The sequence below is a fragment of the Rhagoletis zephyria genome, unplaced genomic scaffold, assembly GCF_001687245.7.
Source record: "Rhagoletis zephyria isolate East Lansing unplaced genomic scaffold, Rhagoletis_zephyria_1.1 Rzeph_scaffold_03317, whole genome shotgun sequence".
In the NCBI taxonomy this organism is placed as follows: Eukaryota; Metazoa; Arthropoda; class Insecta; order Diptera; family Tephritidae; genus Rhagoletis; species Rhagoletis zephyria.
Genome location: NW_016160400.1, coordinates 28,632 through 43,035, shown reverse-complemented (window position 1 = coordinate 43,035; position 14,404 = coordinate 28,632). Strand labels below are relative to the sequence as shown.

The 14,404-nt window shown below is 39.4% G+C and overlaps 1 protein-coding gene across 1 annotated transcript; it reads right to left on the bottom strand.

Moving 5' to 3' along the window:
* Positions 1–7,294: 7,294 nt before the first annotated feature.
* On the bottom strand, positions 7,295–8,748 carry LOC108368790 (uncharacterized). The gene is made up of 3 exons (XM_017623710.1): positions 7,928–8,748; positions 7,605–7,870; positions 7,295–7,539 (listed from the first exon to the last, which is right to left on the bottom strand). The coding sequence occupies exons 1-3, from the start codon at positions 8,746–8,748 to the stop codon at positions 7,295–7,297; spliced, it is 1,332 nt and encodes a 443-aa protein (XP_017479199.1).
* Positions 8,749–14,404: the final 5,656 nt, after the last annotated feature.

Below are 14,404 nucleotides of genomic sequence, written 5' to 3'. Positions count from 1 at the left end.
GCTTCATTATGCATTTCTGCATTGACTTCTGTCACGCTTGGCAACCCTGCTTAGAAAAGCCGAGAAGCCAGTAGTATTTAATTACTACGTCTTGATAAACATTAAATTTCTCTTTATAATTACTTTTGCTTATTTAAAAATGTTTAAAATCAGTACAATTGCTAAAATATACATTTGTATTAAACTTTAATGTAAATAAAACAACCATCCATTGACAGGTCAGAAGTGAGAAGTGAACCGAAGTGAATTTTCGATCATCTTAGACCGATTAAATAAATAAAATAATAAAAATAAGAAAATAAAGTGTTGATACTTCTCCTCACGTATTGAGGATCGAAAATAAGTGCACCTTTTATATACTGAAAACGCAAATTTTGTTGGTGCATCGTGCGTTTAATGCGTTGGAAAATCGAGACTCCGCTAGGGATGTTCCGATATAAGTAAATACGAGTATGTACTTGATACTTTTGTTTCAATACCAACTACTTTTTTTACTTGAATCGTTTCATCGATACCTACTTAGTATCGAAATAAAAGTACTTGTATCGAATCGATTCGAGGAAGTGCCATATCTTTCGGTCATATATTTTCTATGGAAAATAATTGCTTCGCTTTTATGAAAAATAATTGATCTAAGTAATGGCACCGCCAAAATCTAAAGAGGGGATATATTTTTACAAAGATCAAGCAATGCCTTGTAGCCGTAACGTTTTGTGGGAACCTTTCAAAGGTTTAATTTTTTGTCTAAGTAATGGTATTACTTCTAATGTTACTAATGATCAAATAAACATATCGATACCTCAATTGAAAATATATTGAAAATATTTGAGATAGGGCGCTTTGAATCGGCAGCTGAGATAGGGCGTTTTTGTACCGAGTTCTGAAAGAGGGTGGTCTTGAAAAGTTTTCTGATATAAGGCGTTTTTCAATTAAATTCTGGAATAGGGTGCTTTTGAAAAGTTTTCTCATATAGGGCGCTTTCAATCTGGCTGCCGAGATAGGTCGATCTACCACTCAGATGTCGCAAAAGGTATGTCACAGATAACGCCTGAAAATTACTTTCGCTTTGTTGCATATAAAAGGATGAAAAGTTATCGATATAAGTAGGTATCGATACATTCGGTTCACTCATATAAGTAGTATCGAAATAGGGATTTGAGTAAACTCATTTGAGTAGGTATCGATACTTTGATGGTATCGGAACGTCCCTAGACTCCGCTGGCATAAATTCGCGAGAATTCGAGACTCCTCTGCCATCGTTTGCATTTCACGACACGTCGCAGTCAGCAGAGAACCTTCGTAAAAAGTTTCGGTTTAACAAATTGATCGGTTATAGTTTGAAAGTACGCAGCTTTTCGTTAAAAAGCTTTCGTTGAAAGTTCGAAGCCAAGTTTTTTGTTTCGCTCGTGCTTAAAAGTTGCAAGCAACGGACGAATTCACATTTGTGACATTGATAACTGTGATGAAATACGATAGAGTGCGCAGGTGCAGGTAGATGAAAGAAAAATTAGAAGCAAAACAAAATGTCAGAATTACAGAGAATGACAATAGCTGAACTTAAAAAGAAATGTAAACAAGCAGGTCTTCCGAGTAGTGGAAGGAAAATAGATTTAATAGATCGATTAGAAGGAAATATGGAGGAAAATAGATTTGAGAGTGCAAGTGCTAATTCGTGTTTACTTGAGCGTATATCCGAATTAGAAAATACAATTCGAAACTTAGAAATGCCGCAAACTAATGTTGTCACTAGTCGAAATGATTTCGCTCCCTGTAGCATTTCCTCGCCCGTAAATACAAGAGCAACGTATACTCCAATTTCATGGGCAGCAAATAATCATATACCATCGCTACAATCGAATCCGGTGCAAGCGCGAACGAATACGGTTCCGGTTAGTGAGGGTAAAATACTTACTGACGCGGGAATTCCCAACGTTAACATGAATAGGAATGCAAATTTTCAGAGCCAACATCGATACATCGATATTTCGATGTATCGTAAACACTAACATCGATGCCGAAAAAAATCGCTCCAAAACTATCGATACATCGATATTTTCCTATGTTTCTCTTTTTTAAAAAGTATGTTACAGGTACTTCATGATTTGCAGGTTTTTACAGGAAGCTGTTAACGTACGCCACCTTCCATAAGGTTTGTTAATGGCGAAAACCGCTTTACCTGTAAAACCTGCAAATCCTGAAATACCTGGAACTGACTTAATGCTTGTTAAAATTTTAAGAAAAACCTAGTGTCCATCTAAACTGCTACACTGTTAACATTTCAATGGGTGGTTTTTTGAATTTAATTAGATTTCCTTCCAATGTCATAATAGATTTGCTGTTTACGCGCAGATAATACTTACACTCACCTTAAGTCGTGTTGAAATACTGTAACTACGTCATGGAAATCGCCTATGTTCAACGTTGCCAATTGCTTTTATTAAGTGCAGGGCTGCCATCACCCGTAATACGCTTACCCAAAGGGCTCTGTCCCACGGTCAGTAATTATCACGATATTTGGATCGCGATCCATATTGATGGATTGATGGATCGCGCACGAATGCTACATGTTCAATATTTAGCGCGTCAGTATTTGCATATTTTTTTTGCTGAACGCTTATTATGACGCAAGAAAATATTTTTATTTTGTACGTATAATTTACAGATAATGCATTCCACAATTATTTTAAGATTTGTTCAATTTGTTTTGAAAGATTTTAAGCCCCGAGAGTGAAGGCAGAGCCGATGTTTACATTATGAGAGTAAAAGATGTACTAAAGAAATGTATGGATCGCGTTTTGAAAGTGCTACACGTTCAATATTTATTGACGGTATAGCGATCCGCGATCCAGATTTCAAAATTTTTAGAAATTTTGCGATATGGATCACGATCCATCAATACTGCATACTACACCGTCAATAAATATCGCGATACTTGGATCACGTCAATAAATACTGACCGTGTGACAGAGCCCAAAGAATATAACATAAAGATGTGAACGCAATGGCAATTTTGAACCGAAACTAAAGTCGATGTTTAAAACATCGTTAAAATTGACATCGATATATCGCCAATTTTACGATGTTGAGTAATTTTCAAATATCGATGGTAAACATCGGTTTTTTGGACGATGTTATCGATGTTTCAGAAACATCGATGCATCGTTTGCATCCCTAAACATGAACGCTTATAGAGTTCCATTCACGCACTTGCAAACGCCCCAGCAAGCATATCCGCCAATTAATAGTTATAATCCGGTTTATAAAATACGTGACATAATAGACCTTTTACCATCGTTTAATCCCATATCGGATTCTTCACTGAATGCAACTGAATTTGTTAAAAGGGTCGAAATGCTTAAAAACGCATACCGGTGGGATGAAAGTATGTTGTTATGTGCAGTGCAGCAAAAGATGCAAGGGTCGGCAAAGCTTTGGGTTGATTCGCTGCCGGAGATTTTTATGACATGGTCCCAATTTGTTTCGCGATTTTTAAACGATTTTCCGCATTCCGAGAACACGGCCGAAATACACATTAAGTTGTCACGACAAAAGCGATCGACGAATGAATCTCCACAAGAATACTATTATAAGATGTATTCTCTTGGTATGAAAGGTGGATTGTCGGAAAATGCCATCGCCCTTCATATCATAAACGGTATTAATGATGTTGACTTACGCAGGAGAATATTAAATGACTATGTGCGGTGCAATGACTTGTTACGCGATATTAACAACTACAGTGTGTTTAACGAAATCAAGCCGGTAACGCAGTATAAACCGAAAAATTTCCCACAAAACAGTACGAATACCACCCCAAGTGAAAATCGTGTTTCGAAAACGTTTGAAAATGTGAAGTGCTATAACTGCCTTAAATTCGGTCACTACGCATTAAAGTGCCCCGAACCTCAAAAAAAGCAGCGTTGCGAGAAGTGTTTGCGCACTAATCACAAAACCGAAAATTGTCCGAAAAAACCCAAAAACGATATCCGTGCAATTGGTAAAACGCTTGAAAATAAAATAATTTGCGAAAACGGTATAATTAAACCAATTAAAGTTAATGAACATAATTCAAACGCTTTTATTGACCCGGGAAGTACCAGCACATTCGTACGGGAAACGTTCTGCAAATCGCTGGGTGAAGTTATCCCATGTTATGTTACACTAAATGGTTTTGGAGGTGGTAAGGTTGTGTGTAACGGTAAACTAAATGCATTGTTAGAGATTGATAACGAAAAATATAAAGCAGACATGTTGGTCGTAAACGATGACTTGTTAAGTGAGAATGTGTTGCTGGGTACAGATAGTTTGTGTCGTGATGGATCGCGTCTCATAATTGAAAGCGGTCAATGTAAGTTCGAAAAAGTATTAAATATTACAAATGTAACAAATGGTAATGCAAGCGAAAGTAACAAGCTGAAAAATATATTGAATACAAATCGCGAAGTGTTTGCGGAGAAACTTTCCGAACTGGGTCCAAATCATATCCAGTATTATAAACGAGTTGCTTGAAAACAACATTATACGTCCGTCTGACTCACTGTACGCCTCTCCAGTCGTGCTAGTTGAAAAGAGTAATGGAGAACACCGTCTCTACGTTGATTATCGCTGTTTGAACAAAATAACGGACCAATGCCAATAATGGAGGAACACTATGCGCAACTAGCAGGTAACAAGTTCTTTACTTCTTTAGATTTGCGTATGGGTTACCACCAGATAGAGATTGGTGAAAGTTGTAAGAAGTATACAGCATTCGTAACAACAGACGGTCACTACGAGTACAATCGTATGCCGTTTGGTTTAGTCAACGCTCCAGCCATGTTTCAGGCTGTGATGAATAAACTGATAGTTAAAATGAAGCCTGGCGAAGTACTCGCATACCTCGATGATGTCATCATTCCTACCCGTACAATAGAATAGGGTTTGCAATGACTCCAGAAGTTTATCGGTTTATTGCGAGAATCTGGATTAACCCTGCGTCTATCGAAATGTAAGTTTTTGCAACCCGAGATCGAATATCTGGGTCATATCATAAATGAAAATGGTATAACGCCGGAAACACGAAAAGTATCGGCCATACGAAATTTCCCAACACCGACGAATATCACCGAATTAAGAAGATTCCTTGGACTTACTAGGTTTTTTAGGAAATTTGTGCCAAATTACGCATTGCTAACGAAACCCCTTACGATTTTGACACACAAAGCCAACGAAAATAAATTTTTTCGGGACGAACCACAGAAAAACGCTTTTTCTAAAATCATCGAGATACTGACGAATGAACCTGTTTTAGCCTTATTTGATTCTACGGCACAACACGAAGTACACACTGATGCAAGCAGCGTTGGTCTTGCCGGTGTGTTACTACAATCGAAAGACAGTAAGAACTGGAAGCCTGTAATATACTACAGCAGACATTGCACCGATGTAGAAAGCCGCTACCACTCCTACGAATTAGAATCGATGGCCGTAGTCGAGGTTCTCGAGCGTTTTCGCATCTACCTGTTGGGCAGAAGATTTCGACTGGTTACTGATTGCTCAGCAGTTGCTAAAGTTCGCGACAACAAAGAACTGAAGTCGAAAATTGCGCGTTGGTGGCTGAAACTTCTGGAAATTGAATTTGAGGCCGTGCATCGTTCTGGAAGCTCTTTAGCTCACGTAGATGCCTTAAGCAGATAACCAGATCAACCTGCAGGTAACGTTGAACCAGCTGGGTTCGTAATGAAGATAGATCCAAACGTAGACGACTGGTTGTACACAATGCAACTGCAAGATCCTGTGTTAAACGAAATCATCGCTATTCTGAGTGGAAAAACTAAGTCGCCACGTGAACCTGAGTTACGCAAAGAATATAAAATTCACAATCATCGACTATACCGTAAAGAAGATAGTGCACTAAAGTTCGTGGTGCCGAAAGCAGTAAGATGGCGTGTTGTTCAACTGTGCCATGATCAAATTGGTCATTTTTCCGTCGATAAAACTATTGAACGCATACGACAAACATTTTGGTTTTCGCAAATTCGAAAATATGTCAAAAGCTATATAGCCGCTTGTATAGACTGCTGTTACCGAAAAGCACGTTCAGGCAAAACTGAAGGTAACTTACACTACGACAGTCTCGAACCGATACCATTTCGCGTAATCCATATGGATCATTTAGGTCCATTCGTACGCAGTAAAAAAGGCAACAATTACATCCTTGCCATATCAGATGCGTTTTCTAAATTTTTTATTGTTAAACCAGTGCGCGATACAAAGACTTCGCATGTTATAACCGTGTTAAATGTAATTACGTCATATTTCGGGTTACCGTCGCAAGTAATCACTGATAGAGGTACCGCTTTCACCTCCAAGACATTTGAACTATACTGCCAACAAAACGATATAAAACACGTTAAAACTGCTGTGCGAACACCGCGTTCAAACGGCCAAATCGAGCGCGCGAATCAGACAATATTGAACTTTTTGCGTACATCAACTGAAAACCCGAAAGAATTTACAATGGACTATAAACTCTCAGAAAAACAGTACTGCGGTTTTAGTCCTAATGAACTTATATTTGATTTCAACCTTCGCGATATAGTACACAACCGATTGCTAGCCGCGGTGCATCATGATACGACTGATTACGAAAATCCGGTAAATATTGTTGATAAGCGAAATCAAGCAAATGAAAATGTTGAACGCGAAAGACAGAAATAGAAAAAACGGTTTGACGCAAAACGTGCCACACCGCGCGTATTTAAAGAAAACGATCTCGTGGTTATTGAGCAAGAGCCGCCCGCAACCGGTGAATCGCGTAAACTAATACCTAAATACCGAGGTCCGTATCGCATCGCAAAAATCTTAAATAAAGACCGATATATGGTTGAGGATATACCGGGTTTACAAATCAAAGCACGAAAATTCTGCTCCATCTTTGAATCCAGCAAAATTAAACCTTGGTGCGAAAGCAGTCCTGAGCTCGACGACGATTTAACCGACTCCGAAGAAATCGAGGACGATTTCCCTTCAGGATAGGCCGAGCTGTCACGCTTGGCAACCCTGCTTAGAAAAGCCGAGAAGCCAGTAGTATTCGGGTCGCTAGCGGAGTCAATCAACTTTTAATTACTACGTCTGATAAACATTAAATTTCTCTTAATAATTACTTTTGCTTATTTAAAAATGTTTAAAATCAGTACAATTGCTAAAATATACATTTGTATTAAACTTTAATGTAAATAAAACAACCATCCATTGACACTTCTATTTGGGGATATAAAGTGGCACAGCGCATTCGATGTAAAATATCTTCGGTCTAATGGTCCTTAAATTTTTCCCATAAATTGATGGGGTTTGAAGGAAAACATGTCGATATCACGATTGCAAATAACGTCCGTAGTTGATGTGGATAAGATGATTGTACTGCATCAGCTAACGTATATTCCCAATGCATATCATTTTCCAGCAATTGTATCTTTTGGCATGCTTCACGATATGTTGCAAACACTTCGCCGCGCACTGTTCTCACAGATATGAACGATGTCGGTCCACGAACATTAACTAATAACAAACGCAAATAAAAGCATTTATCACTACTGGGATGCACTGTATAAATGCGTCCTAACGCATCTGTTGAAAAGACACCCGGATGGCCTGCAACTGGCGTTCCTTGTTTGCGTCGTTGGAATGTTTTTGAAGATTGATTCCACGTGTAATATCGCGGCATTTCAGCGTAAAGCAACGTTCTTGCAAATGGGTCGGTTCGGCACGTCGCGAATAAACTTGTTTTGTAGATGGTGAAATTTCTGGCCTCTGAATTGCATTATTCGTTGTGAAGTATACCCGTTGGCCATTTTCGAGGTGGACTGCCAAATGGACCACAATAGGATACCTTTCATGAATGGGAAATGAAAAAATTCGCCATATCGCTTCATTGCTGCTAATATACCGTCCCAATTGGTACTGCGTTAATTCGTCGTTCGTATTTGTACCAGTAACACCGAGAACCGCCATGTCGCGTCCTTTTGTGACATATTTGCATATGTACTTAATTGATTTGACAGAATTGCAGTATTCCACGTTGATATGAGCGTTAAACGCCTTAGACCATAATGGCGAATAAGGTACGACCCACCGATTGTCGACTTCAACATCCTGTCCATTTATTTTCAAGGTGGTAGATTTTCCGTTAAAATCAGTGGATCGACGACGATACAACGGATACCCATCATTTCCGGTTATATCAGCAATCAACGCCCTTGGATATCGCTTTGAACATTTCCTATCGATCATGCATGGCGAGTTGGGTTTCAGTCGTCCGCATGGGCCATGAATCATGTTTTTTGTTACCCCTGCAAACAATCCTGGATCAGCCGCTTCCTCAGGAATTTCTGCTGAAATAACGTCATCAATGTCATTGGGTCTTATTTTATCAACTAACCAAATTAGAATGGGGGCATGTGGCAACCCACGTTTCTGCCACTCAACTGAGTACATCCAACAACGTGTCTCGCCAAATACACGGCTGATTACAATTAAATTCATAAGTGATTTCAATTTTTGTTTAAAAACACGTGTCGTTATATCATGACGGTCTAGTGACGATTGGCCCGGAAATAGAACGTCTTTTACCTCCTTCCATTGGGGATTGCAGGTAAAAGTAATGAACAAATCTGGGCGCCCGTATAGGCGAACATATGTAATCGCATCTTGTGCATATTCATGCATGTGGCGTGGACTTCCAATGTACGTAGCTGGTAAAATCGTCATTCGACCAACATTATTAGCATTACCGTCTATGTTGATTGCATCACGAAGATGAATGTACTCTTCAGAACGCAACTTATAAAAGTCAAGCGCTCGGTTTCGATTTTAACGTACATGTCAACGACATATTGGTGAAATAGCTTGCGACATTTCAGAAGGTAGTTATCGTCATTTTCACGAACCATCATTCGATAGGCGTAAAAATTCATCGCGCTTACTTTTTTGTTCGACTCGATGCCTACACTTTAACAAATATGAATATAATGGATGATTTATGCAGTAATTTATAACGTTACTCACCAGTTGAAGGGTTTATCATTTTAATTGTGAAATGATATCCATCTTCACCCTGCCAAAACAACAATGGATACTGCAAAGCATCGTACGACCGGTGTGTCTCTGACACTCGTTGTAAATTGTCGCTTCTGCGTTCAAGGATAATATCTCTTGATTGCACGTTTTCTCCAACAATCACTATAGCCACATCGGCTATTGTCGGTGCATTGAATCGACCTGCATGCTCTTCGGGTGGAGTTTTGTCAGCTCGGATCACAATCTTATAATTATCAGACGGCATCCGATCTAGATCCGTCTTAAACATTCTAATCAATTCATTGTGCTCATGAAGTAATGCTTGCACTTTGTTGGACAATTTCGCGCTTCGTGTTGGAATAATGAGCGCAGCGTTGCTGAGCTTCTGCGTTTGCTCTATGGTAAATTTGACCTTGAACTTGTCATTTAGACGTTAAACCAATGTGTGATGTTTCTATTTATTTTTCTCCCATTTTTAAGCATCACAAAGCTATTATATATATGAACTCGTTAATTCATATGGGCATTTCTACGAAAAGGTCATCCACGACTGAAAATCTTTTCAAGTTGACTGCATCGTTCTCAGCTATTAAGCTTTGCATATATGTAACCCTGGTGCTCTCCATCGGCACAATTTTTTGTAAGTCACTTCCATTACTATACGATTTACTTAGCTCTTAAGTCGTACTAATGTCGCGTCCGAAATCATGGAAATACCCATATGGAATCAGTGGGCGGAGTTAACCTTACCTACTGAATGAATTATTATTTTTCCTTCTTTCATGTTTATTTTACTATTGAATAGAATATTAAAATTTAAGCGCAGATTAATATGTGTGTAAAAGAACACGGCTATTAACTAATAAGAATTGATTATATAATTCAATCATATGTTCCCATTTTGAAGGTTAAGTTATTTCAAAATTAACCGGAGCTTATCTTAAACGTCGGATTGAAATTGTCTCTTATTATGTGCGTAGCGCCAAATGAAGTCATTTGGAAGCATTTATTGTAGGTCTGAATATTCTGCAGGAAGTGTTTCGAATCACTTCCTATTCCTGATATTAATGAACGCAAAGGCTCGGGTGGAGGAATCAATGCCGGTAATTTAACTTTGCCACCTGCACAACATAATCCGGCGGCTTCATTTCAAAATTTGATTGCCTTACAATGAGAACAAACGACGCTCATAGATCCCATAGAGATGGATATTTCCGCACTATAGTCAATCGTAGAGTCGTAGTGGAACGCAGCACGTTGCAGATTTGTTGGGGCGCAGCTTTGCCTTCGCCGTCGATTACTGGCATTACGATTGGTGCGATTGTCAGCTGATCGATTTGCAATCTCCCGATTGCGTCTCATTCTTAATCTATCGACTGTATTTCGAGCGCTGCCTCTTCCTGCGTCTGCATCAATCGTACTTGCAACATTCGTTGTCGATTCAATTCATTTTGAGTTGTACGCTCATCATCGACTTGACGTGTCCGATAATTTCTCATTGTATTGGCAGTACGACCGCGCCGACCGATATTCAACCTTCTTATTGCAGGCATAGCACAATTTATTTATCAAATTTAACTGAAAACAATAATGATTCCACAACATGACACTTATTGAACTATGTACTTAAAAATCAATAACACTATAACCCACCTTTAGAACCCACCCAGCATTTTCTGAAATTATTGATCATATTCGAGTATTTTTTGCATCCTCTCCGCGATTAAAATAATCATAAATGCGCTCATATTCTGATCATAAAAGAAAATGGTACCCTGGCCGCGACTCTTCTTCACGAGTCTTTTACTACCCACTTTTCTGACCATTTTTGACACTTTTTCGAGTCGTATTTACAATCATTTCCGAGTATCGTGCGAATAACTTTTCAGGCGTATTTCTAAACACTTTCGAGTCTTCCTCGAGTAATTAATAAGCTCTATTTCTAATCGTTTTCGAGTCTTTTGTTAGTCATTTTTCAGTTGCATTTCTATCTTTTGAGAGTCATTTTTATGCGTATTTGTAAGCTTTTGTGAGCCTTTTTCGAGTCATTTTTCAATTGTAATTCAAATCACTTGCGAGTTTTTTCCCAGTCATTTTTCATTCGTATTTCTAAACATTTTCGAGTCTTTTTCAAGTCCTTTTCAGTCTATTTTCAAATCTTTTGTGATGCAAAAAATTAAAAATTAAATTAATTTATAATTAGCAAATCAGCATACATATTTTATTGAGTTCAAAAACGCGATAATGAAATAACAAAATTATTTTTTAATAAATCCATTATTAGAGTTCTAAGTCCATTATTAGAGTTGAAAATATTGTGAGAATGTATTGACACAGAGAACTTTTCACCATGTATGCAAGGTTTTTTATTCTAATTTCTTTTCGCAAACTTTTTATAAAAACATAGCTCATATTACAACAGAAATGTAAAAATTAACTTTCAAAACTTTGTGCAAAACTGTGGCATTTTTTTTTTTATAAAGGTGTTCCCACTTACAGGTTTTATGTCAATAGGAACGACTTCCTGTAAGTTCTGACTAAATCCTGTAAACCGGACTGCTATTGGAACAGACTAAATGCACTAATCGCGCGCTGTGATGTTGATTCAAACTCAACATTTGAAAACACCTTTACATGTATGGCTGTAGCTGAGTGTGCAAAGACGCTTGACTGGTTGCGGCCGAGAGGGTCCGGGTTGAATTACCATCAGACGGAACATAAAATTAATTTTTTTCTTCTTAATTACGAAAAATCATCTGTGCACTTCACAACCACATATTTGATAACGTATATACTCAAATTTAAAACGAGTTGGGTTGGTGCTCTTTCATATGCGTATTTTTTTAATTGACCACGTTTTTTTATTCTAAAAGGTTTTCCCTCAGTGTTGGAATGTGAGTTTATGACATTCGATTCGATACTAGGGTTCTGGTACTCGATTCCAAAAAATATCGTTTTGAAACTATCGAGTAGAAAATATCGGTATCGAATGCCAAAAGTATCGATATGGTATCGTATCGAAATGGCACCCTGAAATTGTGCATATGGAAACTGTGCATACGAAATAATGCATGCATGCACAGTTTCGGTTGAAAACCGAAATAATGCATATGAAAAACCCGAAGTAATGCATACATGCACAGTTTCGGTTGAAAACCGAAATAATGCATATGAGAAAATACCGAAATTATGCATATGCATACTTTCGTTTTAAAAGCGAAATAATGCATATGAAAAAAAACGAAGTAATGCATACATGCACAGTTTCGGTTTAAAACCGAAATAATGCATATGGTAAAAACCGAAATAAAGCATACATGCACAGTTTCGGTTGAAACCGAAATAATGCTGATTCCTGAATAAAAATATGGAGAGGAGTCCATCCCAGGAGCGACTCTAGAGCCGCAGTTGGACACGTTCTTATAGATCCTGTGACGGATAGACATGCCAATCTTTGCAGCTTGTTAAGGCGAAGTATGGCAGTTTTTTGTATTGTCTTCTGCGGTAGAGCCACCCAATCAGCCTTGAGCTCAACCCCCATTTCCTACCAAAAAGTCTTCTACAGGCCCACATGGCTCGTGTGGCTTTAGCAATCGTTCTGTCAAGATGGGAGTTCCAATTAAGTTTCTTATCTAGCGTTATCCCCAGATATTTGACCTCATCGGAATATTCAAGTACTGTCCTGCAAGAGTGACCGAACCAAGGTTCGGTTTATATCTCATTGGCACACCAGTTTGAGACCACGCGAAGAGCTGCGCACGTAATGTCAGAGACAGTACTGCCGAATTTCCCCGTAACAATAATTGCAAGGTCATCTGCGTATCCCACAACATCGTAACCACACTCATGTAGTCTGATAAAGAGGTCATCCACAACAAGTGATCAAAGCAAGGTAGAAAGGACCCCTCCCTGTGGGCAGCCTCTCACGGCTCTGATCTTCACTTGAGTATTGCCCAAGGACAATGCAATTTCGCGCTCACGAAGCATAGCGTGGATCTAACCAACAGTAGTAGGATCTAAGCCTCTTTGGGCCAAAAGCCCCCTCGATGTCCAAGAAGGTACACAGAGCGATCTCCTTTGCCTCGAAGGCACTTTCGATCCTACTAACCAGATAATGTAAGGGCGAATTCGTGGATTTCCCTTTAACATACGCGAATTGTGTGTGATGTAAGGGAGTGAAAGTGTTAAATCTCTCCCTAATGTGGAGGTCTAGAAGTCTCTCTAAAGTTTTGAGGGTGAAGGAAGTTAAGCTAATAGGTCTGTATGACTTAGCTAAGTCAAGGGGCCTGTTGGGGACACCTTCCTCCAAGCATACGGTATGTATTCCCAGCAATAACTAGCCCTAAATATACAGATCAGGGGATCAATAATATCCTCAATGCTTCTTTGGAGTAGTGCTGGGAAGATCCCATCACCACCCGCTGGTTTGAAGGGTTCAAAAGACTCTACCGCCCGCCGTACCTTGTCCTTGTCAAAGGTGGAGCCAGATCTGCTTTGACTTCTCAGTTTAGGGAAGCTGTGTTCCGAGGAGACAGAGGTAATCAGATCATGCTCCACCAAGGAACCTGGGAGATGCACTTGAAGTAGGTGATGTAGAGTCTCCCTGTTATTGTTCGTAAAGGTGCCATCTTGCCTCCTTAGGAGGCCAATCCCTTTGGAAGACTCCTTTGATAAAATTTTATGCAGACGCGAGGCTTCAGGTAACGTTTCAATTGTTCCACAATGTCGCCTCCATGAATCCCTCTTCGAGCGCCTAATACTCTTGTTATAGTCAGTGAGACAGGCCTTATACTCGTCCCACTGATGTGTCCTTTCGGCCCTGTTGAAGATCTTCCTGAAAGTTTTACGCTTAGCATCCAGTTCCCCATTCCACCAGGGAACCTTACGTTTCATCAAGGTGGAACAAGTAACTGTGCTGTCATGGAAGGATTCCAACAGAACTCTGTTAAGCAGATCCGCTGCGACATCCATTTCGTCGACTGAGTCAATGGTGGTTAGCAACGAGTCTGCCCTAACCTTTACTAAGGTTTTAAATAGGGCCCAGTCAGTTTTCTTGGGCTGGAAAGTCAAGCCTCGGAGCTCAGATCGCCTTGGATCTCGAAGACTATGTGTTGACGATCCGAGAGCGATGCTTCTTCCGAGACTTGCCAATTCCAAACACAATCGNAAAGAGGTCATCCACAACAAGTGATCAAAGCAAGGTAGAAAGGACCCCTCCCTGTGGGCAGCCTCTCACGGCTCTGATCTTCACTTGAGTATTGCCCAAGGACAATGCAATTTCGCGCTCACGAAGCATAGCGTGGATCTAACCAACAGTAGTAGGATCTAAGCCTCTTTGGGCCAAAAG

Bases quoted from the DNA above. Each gene is read 5' to 3' on its own strand.
- LOC108368790 (XM_017623710.1), bottom strand. From the start codon at position 8,748: ATGACGATTTTACCAGCTACGTACATTGGAAGTCCACGCCACATGCAT. The intron at 7,871-7,927 runs GTATATTAGCAG...CATTCATGAAAG, and splicing joins ACGCAGTACCAATTGGGACG to GTATCCTATTGTGGTCCATT. The intron at 7,540-7,604 runs GTTAGGACGCAT...GTTTGTTATTAG, and splicing joins GGTGTCTTTTCAACAGATGC to TTAATGTTCGTGGACCGACA.